The sequence below is a fragment of the Chionomys nivalis genome, chromosome 8, assembly GCF_950005125.1.
Source record: "Chionomys nivalis chromosome 8, mChiNiv1.1, whole genome shotgun sequence".
Lineage (NCBI taxonomy): Eukaryota > Metazoa > Chordata > Mammalia > Rodentia > Cricetidae > Chionomys > Chionomys nivalis.
In genome coordinates this window covers 34,920,148-34,939,420 of record NC_080093.1, presented here as the reverse complement: position 1 = coordinate 34,939,420, position 19,273 = coordinate 34,920,148, and the positions used below count along the sequence as shown (strand labels likewise).

Genomic DNA, 19,273 nt, shown 5'->3' with positions numbered 1-19,273 from the left:
CTTCTCTCCAATGTTTTATAGATCCATGCAATCTCTAGCACTAGGGAGCCATCTGGATCTGGATCACACAGTAGTGAACAAATAGATGAACGAACTTTAGAAAAGTTAAGGCAGGAGACCACTGTGATCTTAGACTATCAAGACAAACATTGCCATCATTGTTAACATCTGGATGACAAATTTCTGCTGCAAGAAGTGGTAGTCTGTAGGAAAATGAAGTGTCAAAAAGAATACACCACCTTTAGCTGGGCAGTGGTGGCACACACCTTTAATCCCTGCACTCGGGAGGCAGAGGCAGGCAGATCTCTGTGAGTTTGAGGCTAGCCTGGTCTACAAGAGCTAGTTCCAGGACAGGTTCCAAAGCTACAGAAAAACTCTGTCTTGAAAAAAAAAAAGAATCTACCACCTTGATATGGGCTATCTATCATTGGGTCCCATAATTCTGACTTGCCAACGGAGCATTCCTCTCTACCTGGACTTATAGGATTGTGCTGGAAGCTCTCAGGACAAATCACCAAGTTTCTTATTAATCTGTTTCAGCACTGTAGTCTGTGCTTTTTGCCTGACTCCTCATTATCCCAATAAGTACTCAAGGTTGAGCAAAACCCCCCAATTATCCAAGCTCTGAGGAAGGATTTGTCTTGCCTCACACCAGCAATGCCCAACTCAGGTAGAGAGGAGGCAGACCTCAGGAGACACTCCCGGCAGGCTAAATGGAGAGCAGTGACTGCAGATTATGACATCAAATACTCACCAGAGGACCCCACTTAGATCTTTCCTGAGCAACTTAGAAAATATGATGTCCTTTCCTATCCTAAGTATGAAGTTCCTCTTGAATTTTTTCCAAATCTTAGTATCACCCTCCCAAACTAGGAACCTGAGGGTCGCTTTTCTTGACTTGCTCTCACCCAGAACTGCCAACTGAATCCACTTTATAGTCTTTTACTCCCTTTTTCCCCTTCACACACAATTCTCCTGCTCCCCTGTACCACCTCTCAGGCTACTGAACAGTTCTCAGCAAGTGGCTTTATTTTAATGCCCCGCCCCCTACACGGAGAAGTAGTCTCATAGCTACTGAACAGACAGGTCTAGCAGGGGAACTACCAATGTCTAGGGGGAAGGTCATATAAATTGTTCTTCTAGTAAGATCTTGCATCTCTTTATTCCCACTCAAGTGTAGCTTTCTAGAGAGTGTATTGGTATTGGGAGTTGATTCCCTTCAAACAACTTCCATTCTGCTTTACTTAAGTGGTCATTTTTGTTACTTACAATTATAATCTGTTACTGTACACAGTTCCTTCTAATCTCTCCCATAAATTATAGATACTCGTTTAGTCCCATTGGTCTGTGACTGCCACCAAGGACAGGGCCTGTGTCTATGAACAACTCCACACACTTGTACCCTATAGAATGCGTCTTCCTCTACCAACATAGTTCCCAATGGGCATCTAAAAACTTGATGATGGGATAAGTATTCTTGACCAGTCCTTTCCTATAGAACATAGGGTTCATTCATGATGTTACGGGTCTCTGGAACTGCACCGCTTGGTTATTTCCTTATCTCATTCTCAGCCTTAGACTCCCCCAAGGACAAAGCAGGGGAATCAGACATTCCAGCAGGTTTTACTGACCACACACTCTATCCTCTGGTTTTCCAACTGCCACATTCCTGCCTAAGAAATTCCCTCCCTGAGCAGACAGACATATACCCATCTCTGCTTCTCCCCATCAAGACGAGCACGGCTGACCCCTCACAGAATTCCTTAGAAACACCATTTCCAACGGCTAGTTCAAAGTCTAATAACCTTTGGCCAAAAACTGCTTCTCAGAGCCAGTGGGAGTGCTCTCAAGCCAGCACTGTGGTTGTTTATGATGGCGGAGGGTCAAGGCATTCGGGAGCCTTGATGGAGAATAGCCCAAGAGCTATTTATCCACGGGCATGTCACAGACCAGGCACGGGTGAGATAAGCCAGATGCTCCTCCACTATTACATCTGTAAATTACCAGGTGAGCCTCTAAAGTCTTTGAATTCATCCAGCAGGAAGGACTGCTAAACACACCCTCTTTCACTGCAAGGAAAAATGTCGAGGGTTTTATTTTTCTATCTACTCTCAAAAGAACATTAGAGACTGATTGGGTGCAGGGTGTTTGCTAAAGCCATATCCTCTCTCCATCAAGCCTCTGATGAGGAGAAGGGGTGGAGATGCCGATAGGAGACATTAATAAGATTTTACAGGATAGAAAGTGGAGAGTTTGGTGTAAATGGGGGAAAGGGAAATGCCTCGTCCATCTGGGATGATTGTGCAATGTTCGCTGAGCAACTGGGCTTTAAACTGAGCATTTGCATTCATCAGCTTTGCAAGACTACAATAAAGCAACTAGTTTTGCATATAAAAAAGAATCACACAGCTTGCAGTGATTGGTCTTGAAGGTTCAAAACCAAGAATAGGTAGCACCCCACCACCATCACTCATGTGATCTCTTGATGACAACATATCACGGTGGGAGAGCACAGAAGAGCAAAACCATCGTATCTGGAACCGACACAATAAGGGAAAGGACAAGCGGGGTCCTAGGGTGCCTTCCAAGGACACAGCCCCAGCACCTAAAGACTTCTCATTTTCCAACACACTCTCCTTGTTCTATACACTAGGGACCAAGCCTTTATCACACAGAGCCTTGAGTTGGCATAATTAAATAGTTGTGGGATGATCTTTTTGTTCACTGTGAAAATGTATTGCTATGACTGGTTTAAATAGAAAGCTGAATGACCCATAGCTAGGCAGGAGAGGTTAGGCCAGACTCACGGACAGAGAGAGGAATTAAGGTTGAAAATCGGGAGCCGCAAGAGATACCAGCAAGACACTGAGGAAGCTGGACATTACTAATGTAGAAGAGGTAAAAAGCCACGTGGCAGACTGGAGATAATAGAAACAAGCTAATTTAAGTTACAAGAGCTAGGTGGGCACAAGCCCAAGCTACAGGGCAAGCTTTCATAATTAATAATAAGTTTCCTTGTCATTATCGGGGAGCTGGAAGTCCCTAAGGAAGTCCAAAAAAGTCCAACTACATTAAATGATTAAATCATACTCTAACCACAGCAACACTTCAAACAGGCAGGAGTCGGACAAGAGAAGAGAAAGGCAACGGCAGAGAACAGCGCAATCAGAGGCAGCGACAAGGGATCAACAGGAGAGAAAGGCGGACATAGAATCTGAAGCAGATCATGAATACCATGAATGAAGAGCCTACGAATGTTGAGATAGGAAGTTTGGGGAGCTGGATAATCACTCATGGGATTCTAATGAGATGCTGTCTCTTCTTCACTGCAGCTGTAGGGCTATGTAACAACAGTCACCCCCATGCTTAGTTCTCAACCACAGATGCGTGCCAGCCTGGCAATCAGTCAGTCTGTCAGCCAGCCAGTCAGTTCTTTTAATGGTGTGAAATCTGGTCTTGTTTCTGGCCCCATCAATCAGAATTCTTCGGAGTAGGAGCTGGACATGACTACTTGAAAACAATGTTCAGGTGCTGTCCAATCGATGTTGAGGATGAACGTCCAGGTGAAATGGAGTGGGGAGGCATTCGGGACAAGAATTTCAGGCACACTAAAGTTTCTTGCTCTTAAATAGCTTGTTTATATATCACTAGCAATGTGTTCTTCAGTCTGCGACAGTACTGTGTCTTCTAGTTGATAGACAGTCAAACACGTTAAGACTCCAGAGCAGAGTGAATACATCTTTGTGAAATATGTGATTGAGTAAGTATTTAAGTACTAGAAAAATTGACAGGTGTGAAAATCAGGGTTAACTGTCGGGAATGCCCAAGAAGAGTCCATTACCAGCTGGCTCTACTCACTGAAATGCCCAAACCTCTATTAACATAGCTGGATCTCATTCAAATTCTTGAACATCAAGTTTGTTACATAATACAGAAATAGGACCAGGCTTTAAGTAACCTAATAAAAGGAACACTGATACTTTCAGGACAAGGATTTAAGAATCAGGACTTTGGGGTTGTAAAGGTGGCTCAGGATCTAAGAGGACTGATTGCTTTTTCTGAGCACCTGGGTTTGATGCCCAGCACCCAAACAGTGACTCACAGCTACCTGTAACTCCAGGACCAGGACATCTGACCCCCTCTCCTGGGCATGGGATCTGCATCCACATGATGCACAGATATACATGCAGACAAAATATTCAAACACATAAAATTAAAATAAATACATCTTTTTAAAAAACAAAAACATGACCTCCTCCTTCTCCCCCGCCCCACCTCCTTCTGCTTTTGTTGAGATACAGGCTCCCGGAACTTGTGCTATAGCCCAACCAGGCCTTGAACTCCCAGTCTCTGAGTTCCTGAGTGCTGAGATAAGCCTCCACAATCAGAAAGAGCCAGAACTTTTGTTGAATATTATATTCTGACACACAAGTTCCAAAACACAGTCATTGTAGGTTAAGAAACTTGAGGATGGCAAAGCAAAGTCCCATGATAGCATTCTGTGACCTTGGTTGACTTCTGTAATTAAGAGAAGGAAAACATCCTTAAAAATCCCCAGCCATCTCTGGGGGAGAGGTCCAAGATCCAGAGAACAGCTCCCAGCCCTCTCCTCTGACAGGAGGAACTCAGCCTGGACATTGGCCTAGAGGGAGGTTGACCATACAGAGAGTGTCTATCCCATAAGCCGGCCAGCCAGGCAGATGCTGTCCAAGCTAAATTCCAAGAGGAGTGGTCAGGAAGGACATCTCCTAAATCTCCTAAACAGGTTGGCAGACAGGAAGGTCGAGGTTAGAGAGCTGCCTGAAACCAAGTGAATATTAGGATGCTGGGAATCTCGTGGAGGTAGCGGCACCACCAGAAACAAGAACCAATTGAGGCTAAGGTCCCAGTTCTGTGAGGCAGATAAATGGAGAACGGCTTGGAATGTGAGAAAGAGTAAGGGGCAGAGAGCAAATGATGAATTCTAAAGAAAGAAGATGTAGCTGCTGAAGGATGACAAATTAGGTGTGAGAGGCAGTCTCGTCTCTTTACACACATGTGTTTTCCAGGCACACACAAGTGAGATGAAGCTCACAGGGACTTAACACGGAGCGATGATAAGAAGATTCACCCTCTGGCTGCAACAGTAATGAAAAGCAAATGGCAAAGCTACAAACAAAAGACAGCTACAGTGTCCTTCACGTCTTTCACACCCCAGAGGCTGTATGGGAAGGCTGAGTTAGAAGAATGAATGTCTATATATAATGTATATAATGTTGCTAAGATACAAACCTGGTGATAGTATGGGAATCGGGGTTATGTGTATCATACAGCGGTCACTAGTGTTAGTGTGTCAGTGTGAATAATCTTCACAAAAATCTTAAAAGGCAAGTATTTTCAGTATTCATATCTTTTGTCATTTTATTGTATGTGGGGTGTTTTGCCTGCACATATGTCTGGGTACCACATGTGTGCAGTGCCCATAGAAGCCAGAAGAGGGCATCGGATCTCCTGGAATTGCAGTTATAGATGGTTGTGACCTATCATGTGGTGCTGGGAATTGAACCTAGGGACTCTGGAAAAGCTGCCAGTGCTCTTAGCTATCAAGCCATCTCTCCAGCCCCATTATATCTCTTTGGGGATATAGAGAGGAAAAGTAATGAACACTATTGTGCTGGATAGTTTTATGCCAAGTTGACATAAAACTAAACTTATCCGAGAGAAGGATCCTCGATTAAAAAGTGACTCCATAAGATTAGACTGCTGGCAAGCTTGTAGGAATTTTCATAATTAATTATTGATAGGTGAGGATCTAGCTCATTGCGGGTGGTGCCATCCCTGGACTGGTGGTCCGGGGTTCTATAAGAGAGTAGGTTGAGCAAGCCATAGTGAGCAAGCCAGTAAACAGCACTTCTCCATGGCCTCTGCATCAGCTCCTGCCTCCAGGTTCCTGCCGTCCTTGAGCTCTTGTCCTGACTGCCTCCAATGATAGGCTTTGATCTGGAAGTGTAAGCCCAATAAACCTTTCCTCCTCAACTTGCTTTTGGTCATGGTGTTTCACGACAACAATAGAAACCCTGATAATTAAGACAACTACCCTTGAAGGAACAGTGCCTGGTTCTAATACAAGCTGGTCATCTTGGTTTCTAACAAACTGTTCAAGCTGCTTCTCATGAAAAGGAACTGACTTTGAAGGCGAAAGAAAAACAGTAGAACATAAAAAAAGGCACAAGTGTGTTTTCATGGTCAGATGCTGGATTCATTCATTCAACTATCTACTAAGTACCAATTATGTGCCAAGATTTTTCCTACATGCTGAAGACTGTGTGCAGGTCTTACAAACTGGAGAGAATAAATATATCTTTATATGACATAAAATGTAGTTTTTGTGGGTGTGATAGGTCCCAAACACTTCATTCGAGAATCTGTGTTCTTCTATATGTTAAACATATCACTGGATCTCTGATGTAGAGTTACCAACACTGTGAGCTTTGGAAGGCAGGGCTCACTCTTCACCAGCGATGCAGAGGAAGGGAATAGTATTGAACAGATGAGACAGAGTCCTTCCCCAGGGTTGCCATGAACCTTGTACCCAACTCTGAATGTTAGCTTGTCTAGATGCAGTGTGAAAAGCAGACAGCCTGCACTGGACGGCTTCTCAAGTCCAACTCCTATACCATATGCAGAGACTGAGCAGGACTCAAGCTGCTCAGGCCCAGAACACACAGTCATGCTCAATCTGGCAGCAGCAACACCAGGGAAACCCCAAAGAGTTGCATCTGATGCAGCAGGAACAATATAGCCAGATTTCTGCAGTCAGTGTCTTTTTGAGAGGTACCTAAGGCACATTCTAGACTTATTCTGGCTTCCAGCCTCTATCCAGCATGGTTATGGGTGAATGGAACTTCAGCTGGGAAAGCTGGGAAATAGCCACAGGGGTAACACAGGGCCAATGGGGACAAGATCTTCTTTGACAACTTGGGGATGTCTGGGTGGGATGCTACAGTGGCCTTCCAAGGTCACACAGTGAAGGAAAAAACGGCTTTCTCTTCCATAAAGTCTCATTGGGATCCTTGCCAGACTTAGGGTCCATCTGGGCCTCAAGAAGAATCAGGAAGGATTTAATCACTGTTAATAATAATTGGCACATGACTGTGTGCAGAACTGAAACTCACATGGCCAATGGGGAGTATCCTTAAAAAACAAGGAAAGAGTCTGAGTATAGGAGAGAGAGAGAGAGAGACAGAGACAGAGACAGAGAGACAGAGAGAGACAGAGAGAGACAGAGAGAGAGACAGAGAGAAGGGGGAGGGAGAGAAGAGGGAGGGGGAGGGAGGGAGGGAGAGAGGGAGAGGGATATGCATACATATCATTACAATGAGACGTTAGCACACCCTACCATGTCCTCCACCCTGCCCCTGGCTATGCTTTCTCAGCTTCCATAATATCATTCTCCCTGAGGTGCCAAAGCCACCCATCTGTTTCTTGTAGTAGGAAATGTCTCCCTCCTTGGACACTATCAAGGAAACACGAAGCGGATCTTCCTTATAAATGCTTTGAATGCCCTGTTTACTTTCTCCTGGTCAGAATCGCTCCCACATCCACCTTCTTCGCCCAAGTAAAAGAACAGTATCTCTGTTTAGCTTTATTCTTCCTCCCAGGGCTCAACCAATGGCTTCTTAGGGAGTGAAGGCTAAGCTACCAAACCAAAACCTAGAGCAAAGCCCACTCCATTGCTAATATGAATTGTGAGGCCAACTGTCTGGTTTCCAAGAATCCTCAGCCAAAGGCTTCTGCTCTTATAGCTGTCAGGAGGGAAGCAGAAGGGACAGTCTTAGTGTTAACTGTTGCTCAAAGGGTCTCAGTATTCCCTAAACAAGGAATGAATAAAGCTGGTTTTGTTAAAGATAAATGAACGTGGAACTTTTTCTAGTGTAAAATGTGTTTCTTAACTCCCAAGACTGAATTCAAACCTAAGACTTCAGAGAAAGTTTCAATTTGAGTCTGGTATAATGTCATCTGCTTTGACAAGGTAGGAATATATATATTATATTTATATATGACCATGAACCAGGAAGTAAGAAATACATAGCGATCTAACAATCCAATAAACAAAGAAATGGGCCTCACATAGTTTCATGGGGGCTATGCGACTTGGGGTGCTCATCAACTCTTCCAAGACCTGACTCTCTTTTAGGAAATTCTAATTTACAGATTGATTTCTGGAATCAACCCTTCACTGGCTCTCTCTACTGTAGGTTTAACTCACTGACCAAGGACATATAAGAAATGCTATTTGTGTTGCAAGAACTTGTGGGTAAAAGTCTGTGACATTCACAGCTTTCCTGGTGGATGCAGCACACAGGGGCGTCTGGAATCTCTTTCAAAGGGTTTCTGCAATAAAGTGGAGGCTTCCCAAATTTTAGCCTGGCACAATTTTATTGCTTTCATTTCCCAAACTAGTATAAGGGGGTTTCTCAGTGATCATTTCTCACAGGCAAGCCCAGCAGCTGCCACACATCTGCCTTGCTGCCCCAATGTCTGCAGTGGGCAGTTGTATCCAAGTTCCAGCCTTTGAAACTTTGAGCCATAGAATGGAAGTCTAACTTCCCTGCTCTGCCCCGGAGTCCTCAGAAGGGGATGAATTAATGTCATCCAGCCAACTCAGAGGTCTCAGCCTCCAGCCAGAGAGCAGTGGCTGCATGAAAGAAACTGGAAGAGCCACGGTGCCTTTATGGTGTGATTCAGCTGCAATCACCTTTTCCTATAGGCATCATCCTGTTTTCCCCGGAGGGGGCTGTTTAACCATCACAGTGGTGCAGAGATGCCAACTCTGTGCCTCCCTTCCTGCCAGCCGGGAGGGTCCTGTGCTCAGCAGGCAGCAGCATGCTCACTCAGAATTCTGGCTAGGAGGTAGTTTTGATCTGACAGGAGACCATGGAGAACACTTAAGGACTCAGACCCTTGGTTATGAGAAAGACATCCATTTCTCTTTTTCCTAGGGCTACAGTAGCCCAACAGAAGTGAGCTCAGGACAAAGGATTCAGGGAGCTGTTCACTCTTAGGTCTATGTGAGTTGTTCATTTTGATTCCAGTCTTACTTGGGGCTAACAGCATAGGTATGTGTATGTGCGTGTGTGCATGTGTGTGTGCATACACAGTGGTAGTCAGGGATTTTCAAAGTCCATACACCCAGATCAGTAGAAACAGCAGTCCTAGTACCTTGGAACTTGTGAGAGATTTTCAGGCCTCAATCCAGACCACTGAATCAAACTCTCAAGAAGAGGAAGGAAACTGTCGGAACATGCCCACCAGGTCATCCTGATGCCTCCTTAAAGAAATGTTGAGAAGCCATGCAACCTAGGGAATAATGCTCCCAACGCCACTGCCATTACATAGATAGAGCCATCTTTCAAACACAATCAGAGCAGAAAGCAAGATGGTGGTGATGAACTTCAAGTCTTTCCTAAAGTCACCAGTAAAGCAGTAACCCCTTAACAAGTTGATTTTTCTCATGTACACCTAAGTAAACAGCACTCAAGACCTGGCAAGTGCTGACGACAAAACAATGACTGACTTAGTACTTTCCGGTTTCTTTTCCTAGTGCTGGTCACTCAGTCAACCATGGGATTATTTGAAGTCTTAGATTCTCATGCCAAGGCTGTTATCAGCCACCTGTGTGGGTCAGGGAAGCTCATGTAGGCAAGGTTCCCAAAGATGCAAGGCAGGGAGAGCTATGGTGACACCTCCCATATCCCAAGCAGGGGTCTTGCTCCAGGGAACCAGGCTGAACAACTGAGCTGGGAGGAAGCTCAGCTGGCTTCCTTTATGGCGGCATGTCTTTTAAATGGCTCTACTCCAAGCCCAAATTAAAGGTCTAGAAGTGCATGAAGCTTCAAAATGAGGGTGACAGGAGCAGAGAACGGAAAGGAGGAGGGACACCAGGGCCTGCTATTAAAATATTTTTACGGCAAAAAAAGGGGTAAGAAGACACATTGGACTTTTTTTTTTCATTTTCATTTTGCCCCAGGAACCCAAGCAGTCAGAAGTACTGAGCTATCTGTGACCAACGGGCCCCAGCCCAGTGGCTTCAGATACTCTGTGTAGGTGTTAACTCATTTGCCCAGGGGCACGGAATGGTAAGGGATGAAATCAGAGGCAAAACGGCTGACGGGTGGACCTGGGAGGTCTTAGAACTGAAGACCCTCATGGAGTGTGAAAACATTTTTGCATAGCTTCCTGAAAACACTTCCCATGGACTTTCTCAGTTCAGGCACATGCCCACTGAAGACCAGCAAGGCTAACAGCCTTCAGGGGGCACAAGGCTAGTGGGTGACAATCACTAGCAGAATCTCCCTTTTGTCCCACACATGCTCAGAGCCAGGTACACAGCCGTCCCCTTCATCATGGTTTTTCTGGCCGGCTCCTTGCTGCAGGAAGAGTTGGAAAGAGGCTTCATGACTCACAGTTTTCCTCCCAAAGGGAACTAACTCCAAGATAGCTTTACTTCTGGGACACGGGGAGGGGCGGGGCAAGCCATGAAGAAAGTTCACCTCGGGCACCTTTCCATGGTGCCCCCTTACCTTCCTCATTTAGAATCCAAGGCAGAAAGGCAAACACCGAGTCAAAGCCACAAGTGCCCTCTTCAAAGGCACAGGAACCAGCGGGCAGGTCCAAGGCACTGGCAAACTGCAAGGCTGCGGGCACAAAGGGATTTTCAGTTTGGGTTTCTGCCTGGCAGCATTGCACCAACCCTGGGGACTACCTGGTGAAGGTTGGGGGAGGCACGCAGGAAGGAGGGAGAGAAGGATGCACGACCTTCCTCGACGCTCCAGAGACCCTCCTCTGTGTAACTCCACGCCCACCCCCATCCCAGGCTTGACCAGGGCAGGGAGCTTAGTGGCTGCGAATGATCCAAAAGAGCCCTTGGATGACTGAGCCAGCACCAGGAGCCCCACCCTGCCAGTGCGAGTAGTAGAGTTTCCAGGACGCCCTCGGCGGTATTCCTGTCCATTCTTACCTTGCACTACCAGCAGGATTCCTCCTAGCAGCATAGTTGCACTTCAGGCAGGAAGATCCTGGGAGGGCTGCTGGCTGCTGGCTCACTACGACTCGCTGCTCCGAGGGAAGGGAGAGCGCGAGGCAGGGAGCTGGGGACCCACGGGTGATGCCACAGGCAACAGCTAACTGCTCAAGTTCATAGAGCCCGCGGAGCCGCAAGCCAAGATGCCTGTGTGCAGAGCGCGCTGCGCTGGGCTGTAGCACTCGGTCACTTGTAGCTCAACTGGGCGCGGGACGAAGGCCGGACTGGACAGGGAGGAGACAACTGCACACTTGGGAAGGGCTAGCCACCACTGGGGGGAGAGAAGAGGTCAGTACGCGGTGCGTCCAGAATTTTAAAGCTGGGGACCAGACCTCTTGCACACACTTGGAAGGGGCCGTCCCTCTACTGGGTTGCTACTAGAGGCTCCCGCCCCGCCCATTCGCGGTGGGAAACAGCTTATTTCAGGGGACAGCCTTCCCCGCATCTAACTTGTCAATCTCTCGGGACTGATCCTAATTTTAACCACTTTCCCTCAGAATGGAAGGGGATAGAATTCTGCTAGGGCTTTCTAGAGGAAATTTTGGATATGGTGGGGGTGTGGGGTGGGGATAAGCTCCAATTCTCAGAAGGTTCAGAATTAATGGGCCAGTGTTGCTAACCCTGGAATAGCACCCCCCATTTTTAGCCAGAGGAATGTTTGGCATGCTTGGTGCTCAGCATTCCCTGGTCCAGTGAAATGGGGGGCATTCCTCCTCTCCAAACAGCCATCATAGCAGAAGGCTGGGAAGGGGGAATCACTTCCTTGAGATCTGTTTGTTACAAGTTTGAGTCTGAGCAAGTCTCCAACAATGTACCCATGCAGTAAAATCAGTTTTTTATGCTCCTTAATCTTCTTTGTAAATTTGGGCAGGCAATTCTGTAACTAGCGTGGGTTTTGTTTGTTTGTTTTTGTGTTTGATCCCCTGAAGAAGTCCATGCTTGAGTGGTCGATCCAGTACTGCTGGAATGGGACTCCTGATTCTCTACCTTTCTAATCAATTTCCAGCGTGGCTGGTCTAGAACCACCTGGCGCCTTGCTCTAAAACACTCCGGTGCAGCTGTTAAAGCTCGACTCGCTGCCTTCCCTTGGATTTCTTCAAGCCTGTTTCCCCCCTCCTCTGCCAGCAGCTGTCTCTCCCAGTCTGGCCGGCCTCTCTCCTGACCCTGGATGCTGCAGCGACTAAAGCTCTTCCCTTAGTCTCTGGTTTCCTTTTCTGACCTCTCCTGCAGTGCTTCACCCGATCCCACTGATTGAAGTAAGACCACTGGTTGATGGCTCTCAAGTCGGAAGCACAGCACCAAAGGCTCCTGGTTCACTATCACCTGTGTTTCCTGTGTTTCCATTTGGATGCTTGTGAGTTGTCTAGCACTTATCAGGTCACAAGGACGACAGCTCACATTCTCTAACTTCCTCTTCCACATCTAAGTTCACAGAGTTATTGTCCAATTGCAGGGGACAGAAAAACTTGTCTGACAGCTCCCTTCGTCCCAAGACAAGGCCAAATCTTGCCTATTCAGAACGGACATCACACCAGGTCCTGACCTGTTCCAGGTTCATAGTCAGGCCCTGATTGATCCATGTTGTCATTTTTTATCAACCTGAGACACCACAGTGGCCTCCTGATCCCGATCTTCCCACTTCTGCCTGCCCTACCACATTTCCATCTTAGTAGAGTCATTATGGCCTCCTTTTAATACAGAAATAGGGCCAGGCCACTTTTTGCTGCAGACCTAAGAACTTCCCACATCATTTACTGAAACCCAAATTCTTCACAAGGACCAGTCAAGTTGTATCAAATGTCTTCTCATCCCCTTAGTCCTCAGCCTCAACAGCTTGACTTCGCTCCTTCTGAGCAGTCCAGCTGTATCCACTCAGATCTCTGCACGAGCCACTCCCACTTCTCCAAACGCTCCTCCCCAAAGGTGCTCTGCTGCCTGGTTAGGTCTGGTGTCTGACTCTGCTGTCACTCTAGTAGTGAGAAACATAATAGCCATCTCCTTAGACACCTTGGGAAAGTGTCTGGAATTCTATTTTGAAGTTGAGACATATTTTTATGAATTTTATGTAAGTTATGACTCAAAGAATCAGAAACTTGTTCAGTTAATGCATCTTGCTATGTTTATATGCATTCTCTCAGGGAGGAGGGGGAAAGGAACATATATGCTATTATAAGTATGTTCTCATTTGACCTTCATAAAAGGTTGGTATGGTTGCTGTTACAGTTTAGATCTGGAATGCTCCTGAAAGACCCTTGTGTTGTGGAATATTAATCTAAGATGTATTACATTTATGCTATGAAACATATGTTTAATGATGCAAAGATATGTTGCAGTCTCGTATGTTACATTTGTTTAACTCTGTGAAGCTGTGTTACTTTGCTTGTCTAAAACACCTGATTGGTCTGATAAAGAGCTGAACAGCCAATAGCAAGGCAGGGGAAACGATAGGCAGGTCTAGCAGGCAGAGAGAATAAATAGTAGGCAATATTGGGGGGGAAAGGAGATAGAGGTACAAAAGAAAGGAGCAAGAAAAGAAGGGGCCAGCTACCCATCCACACAGCCACCTAGACACACAGACACCCAGTTACCCATCCACACAGACACCTAGACACACACAACCACCCAGCCACACAACCACATAGCCACACGGTCAGTCAGGCAGTCACAGAACAAGAAAGAGCCAAAGAATAAAGAATGAAACAGCTCCACCTTTGTGCTAAAAATTTGGTTCCTAACCTGGTGATATGAGGAGATAATGGAAGATTAACAAGTGGGGTCTTCTGGGAGGTCCTCAAGTTCAGGGTGGTGAGATCCCAGCTTGTTCTTCTTTCTCTCATCAAAATTTTGACCATAAAGTTCACAGCTTTGCCCGTCACATAGTCCATACCATGGTTTGAGCGAAACCGCCAAAATGTGAGCCTAACGAAAACGTCCCCTTTATAAGTTGATCGCCTCAGGTATTTGTTGCAATAGCAGCAAGTTGACCAGAACAATGAGCCTCATGTAATGGATGGGAAAACTAAGGAAAAACATCCAGTGACAGCAGGTGGTAGAGACAGACACAAACCCAGCCAGCACAGGAACCTCCATTGCCTTACGTTCTGTTCTGTGTTGGTGTCTTACTCGTAGGTGGTACTTTCTGCTGGGTGTGAACATTAACAGTCAGATATGTATTATCTGAGCTTCAGGACACTGTTTTCAGCTTCACAAGCCACGGTGATTTAAAATACTTAGAATTACCTTAGATTCATTTGTGGGTCCTAAGTTGTAAGGAAGTTAAAAAAAAGCTTCAAAATCTTAGGAAGCTAGCCAAAGAAATTAAAATATGTTTTAAAGCCTTAAGACCACACCACCTATGGCCACATAAGGAAAACAGAATCATTAAACAGACAACACAAACTCAGAGGAGTAAAATCCCCACCCAGTGTAGTCCCTCAGCCCTTGGTGTAGGTTGGCCACCTGATGAGTAGTTCAGTGTGCAGGAAGTTCACTGGGAGGTGCCCTGGGATCAATGCCCATGGAAGGAAGGAGGAGGCAGCAGGATTGGGCTAAGAAAGAAAGTTTGAATGCAAAGCTCCACAAGCCCTGTTCTACCTAAGGACACTCAAGGTAAAATAGCCCATCTGATGAACCCGTGGTAGCCTGGAATGACCAGGCCTTTACACTGCCACCTCTGTCAGTCACTGGGTGTGGCCTTTTTTGGGGCAAGTGTGATCTTGAGTCAGGTGGCTCCTAGTGCTGAGGCTGAGAAGAAGAAGTCGATGACTGGAGACTGAAGACATCATTCCCAGTGGCTGAGATGACAGATCCTTTCTTGGAGGGCATGGGGAATAGACCATACCCACTGTTAAGTTGGGAGCATAGGTCCCAGCCCCTTGCATCTATCCTAGCCCCCAGGCCTGGTCTGGATTCCAAATCCCAGCAAGCCAGATCCTGACCCCTCCCTGGGGGTGGGGTCAGGACCACTCCCCAGGGTATTTAAATGAGCCCCCCAAAAAGGAACACGTGGTCCCTTTTCCTTCCTCCCGGTGGTTGTGTTCACGGACCCTCAGGGCCACCCGAGAGCACAGAACTCCCATTGAACCTGAATATTTCTTAATTTGGCTTGTTTTGATTTGGCTCGATTGGGAATTTTGGGTCGGCAGAGAGCTTGCATTAGGAAATATTCCTAACACCCACCACAGACCTTTGTACAGGAAGAAGAAGTATTGTAGAAGGCAGGCAGAGGGTTGAGGAAGGACTCAGAGAATCTAGGAGTTCTGCGTATCAGCCCTTGTCTTTGGCCACTGTGTGTGGAAATCACACAGCTGTGCTACTGTCTTATCATTTAGAAAAGGTGGATGAGGGTGCAGGGACCCAGGACTCTGTCTCCTAAGACTTAGTTTAGTCAAAGGACCAATAATGCACGGAAATATCTGGCTGAGGAAAAAAGCACACAGATTTAGGAATTATGGTAGGTTAATAATGCCCTCCCCAATTTACACACACACACACACATATACATGAGCTTAAATATATATAGATAGATATATATAGATAGATGCAAGGGGCTGGGACCTATGCTCCCAACTTAACATATATATATTTAAGCTCATGAATGTGACCTTATTTGGGAAGAGAGGCTATATGCTTAAGTAATCGAGTTAGGGATGTTGAGATGAGATCACCTCGGATCACCAGATGGGCCCCAGTCAATGGTAAATACGTGTTGTAAGAGGCAGAAGAGAAGTCAGACATGTGCAGCCAATCACAGAAAGATGTGAGAGGAATTGGACTGATGTGACTCCAGGAATGTATGGAGCCTTCAAGCTAGAAGGGATGAAAAATAGATCCTCCCCCCTTCCAGGGCCCTGGAGAAGTTTTGCAGATCTCTTGATTTTGAACTTCTGGCTCTAACGCTGCAAAAGTTTTAGTCATTTGTTCTGATGACACACACACTCCCCCCACATGTGTGTGTGTGTGTCTGTGTGAATGACATAAACATGTGCCAGACATTTAATATGCCTTATCTCAGATAATTCATTCAATATCTCTGTGAAGTGGATGTTGTTATTGTACTAATTTTATAAACAAGGAAACGGGGCAAGAGTAGTCAATTGACTTGCTCAAGTTTGCACTCTTAGCCAATCAGTCATCAGGATTTGATCCCAGATGTCTGACTCTGGTGGCTGTGCACTGCAGCTCCCTCTAAAGCCTGCTTCTTTTAACAGAGGATTTCTGCAGCACACGCTGGAGAAATGACCGGCTCTCTGTGTCAGAACACAGACTAGATTGGCCTCTCACTGAACTTGGGTCAACCCCACTATCCTGGACTTTTTGTAGCATTACTTCTGGCCTGGAGATTTCCAAACTCAGGTTTCTTAAGAGAGGTAGGTGAGGTGAAACATTGATGCTTCTTGCAGGAGTTCCTGTCACTCTTTGCTATCTTCTCCCATAGCTGGAAAATGCTCTGAAAGCATGACCTGGGGGAGGAAGAAAGCAAACCAGGTTTACAGTTGTACCACATGCACTGTGCCGCCCCAGCACAGAAGCTGCCTGCAGCACCCACATTCCCTCTGTGGGTGGCTCTCCCTTCCTCTCGTTCTTGTGCAATATCATGGGAATGTGAGTTCAGTGTTTCCTGAGTGCTTGCTATAAACCAGAAATCACGCTTGGGGCTAGAAATCCAGGTGTACGAGACATAGTGTCTGTCTTGGATATAGAGAAATAGTCAATGAGAAAGTAATTGGCAGAGAACATATTGGTGAGATAGAAGGTCACACAGAACAGTCCAGGTGTCTTAACCAGTGTTCTTTTGTTGTGAAGAGAAGCCATGACTACAGCAACTCTTATAAGGGCAAGTGTTGAATTAGAACTCACTTATACTTTCAGAGGTTTAGCCTATTTTCGTGGTGGGAAGCCTGGTGGCACACAGGCGGACATGGTTCTGGAGATGGAGTTGAGAGTTCTACATCCCGATATGCAGGCAACAATAAGAAAGAGAGACAATGAGACTGACATGGACTTTTGAGACCTCAAAGCCCGCCCCCAGTAACATACTTCCTCCAACAAGGCCAGAACGTCTAATTCTTCTCAAGTATTGCCACTCTCTGATGACTAAGCATTCAACTACATGGGCCTGTGGGGACCATTCTTATTCAGATTGCCACACAAGGGGCCTGGGAAGCAACATAAAGGAATGAAGTGAGCTGGTACCAGGAGGCAATGGGAGTGTCAAACACTGTGGTGATCTGGCAGTGGAAGGATATCCACTTTGGCCATCATTCAAAAGAAGATATGGGTCCTTGTGAACAGTTCCTGGTTTTCAAATGTTGTTTGATAACTTAAAACAAAGGAAATAGATCTTCCCATAAGGCAGAACAAACCTTGTCAGAAGTTTAAATTTTTATTCTTGTATTGCAATTTGCAATATGAAGACAGAACATGGAGACAGAATGGGAAACAGCACTGCCCACCCTGCCAGAGTATGTAGCCAGTACATGTGGCCATTCCCAAGCTATAGAAGACAAAATTGAAGCAGAGAGTCTTACAACTTCCCAAAAGACATTTCTTCAAGTCACAAGAAGCCATTGAATTGCCTCCTAGCTGGCCTACAACTGGATGAGCAGAAAGGACTTTGTAACGGTACCAGCAATCACACTCTGAAGTCATTTGGCTTTAATTGCGTTTTCTCATGTTAGATATTTTTGGAAAACATTGATTTTTTTTTCTTTTCTCTTAGTACCTAAGTCTCCTCTGATATATATTACAAAACTGTGTTTGGAGTTTGTGGTGGTTTGAATGTAATGGGGACTTTTAAATTTGGACTAAATACATTTTGCATTATGATATTGTTACTACCTTCTGGGGGCCATGGAGGGGACAGTGGTAGTTTAAATGTAATTGGCCTTCATAATTGCATAGGGAGTAGAACTATTAGGCTTTGTTGGAGTAGGTATGGCCTTGTTGGAGGAAGTGTATCACTGTGGAGGCAGGCTTTGATGTCTCATATATGCCAAAGCCATGCCCAGTGTCTCAGACCACTTCCTGTTGCCTGCAGGTCACGATGTAGGACTCTCAGCTCTGTCTCCTGCACCATGATTGCCTGCATGCTACCATGTTGCATCATGATAATGGATTAATCCTCTTAAAATACAATCCACCCAATCAAAATATTTCCTTTATATGAGTTGCCATGGTCATGGTGTCTCATCACAGCAGCAGAAACCCTAACTAAGACCAAGTTTGATCTCTCTTTGTTCCTGTTTCTGTTCACCTCTCATTTTCTTCCTTCTTCTCCCCTGCTCCACCTCCAAGTATCAAGTCCAAAGGAAACTCCATTTCCCCAAATTTTGAAGGTTAGACAAAAGCAAACTTTCCTCGGGGACTCGTGAAGCTGGGTACCTCTACCAAAGAAACCATTTCCCTCACCACTGGAAGAAGGGACAAAGGGCTATAAGCCTATTAGCATACCAAAGTACATTCTGGCCTTCAGGCTCTCTCAGTATCACATGCCCTGTTATACATTTCAGAGTCTCTTCTAGCATCCTAGCTCTTCTCACCTCCTTCCCTCCCCTAAACTTCTCCAGCTCATGGGCTTCCCTCCTTTCAGCTTCTCATTTCTCCTTCTAACCCTGCTGTTCTGACTATTCTCTCTCTCTCTCTCTCTCTCTCTCTCTCTCTCTCTCTCTCTCTCTCTCCTCTCTCCTTTCTTTCTCTTCTTCTTCCTCTCCTCTTCTCTCCCTCCCCATCTCTCTCTCTTTCTCTGCCCTTCTCCTGTCTCCCTCATAGCCAGATCCAGTTTGCTGGCCAGGTTCAGTTTACTGTTTTCTTTCTCTGCTCTGAACTTTTTCAAATGCCTCCAGCTGTTCTCTCCCTTATATCTTCATAACCAACCCGTGGAGTTGTTATGTAGTCAATTTCTACACCATATACATTCATTGATGAACATTGTTTTGCCACCAAGTGAAACTTCCAATGTCAGAAATGGGTTAAACATAATTAAGTTATTGACAAAGGGGGGGGCATGGAAATCCCTGCACAACTTGGGCTATTGGATTACCTTCCAGAAACTGATGGCAAGGCCCTATTGTTAAAGACACATCTTACACATCTCATTGAACGCAGAGAAATCAAGCTAGTGTCTGGCTAAGGTCTTCACAGAGCTGGAAGCTCCTTGATCTACTACCACAGGAGAAAGATAATCGCCAAGCCAGCTACAAACCCTCTGAT

At 45.8% G+C, this 19,273-nt stretch overlaps 1 protein-coding gene across 2 annotated transcripts in view; it reads right to left on the bottom strand.

Moving 5' to 3' along the window:
• Positions 1-11,370, bottom strand: part of Mamdc2 (MAM domain containing 2) — a 137,284-nt gene extending 125,914 nt beyond the window's left edge. The window contains exons 1-2 of one of the 2 annotated variants that reach the window (XM_057778068.1): positions 11,000-11,370; positions 10,563-10,676 (exon numbers count right to left, since the gene is read on the bottom strand). In XM_057778068.1, the coding sequence (XP_057634051.1) occupies positions 10,563-10,676; positions 11,000-11,033 (148 nt within the window). In that variant the 5' untranslated portion in view covers positions 11,034-11,370. The remainder of the gene's footprint in view (positions 1-10,562; positions 10,677-10,999) is intronic. The other variant, XM_057778067.1, reaches the window with a different exon arrangement.
• Positions 11,371-19,273: the final 7,903 nt, after the last annotated feature.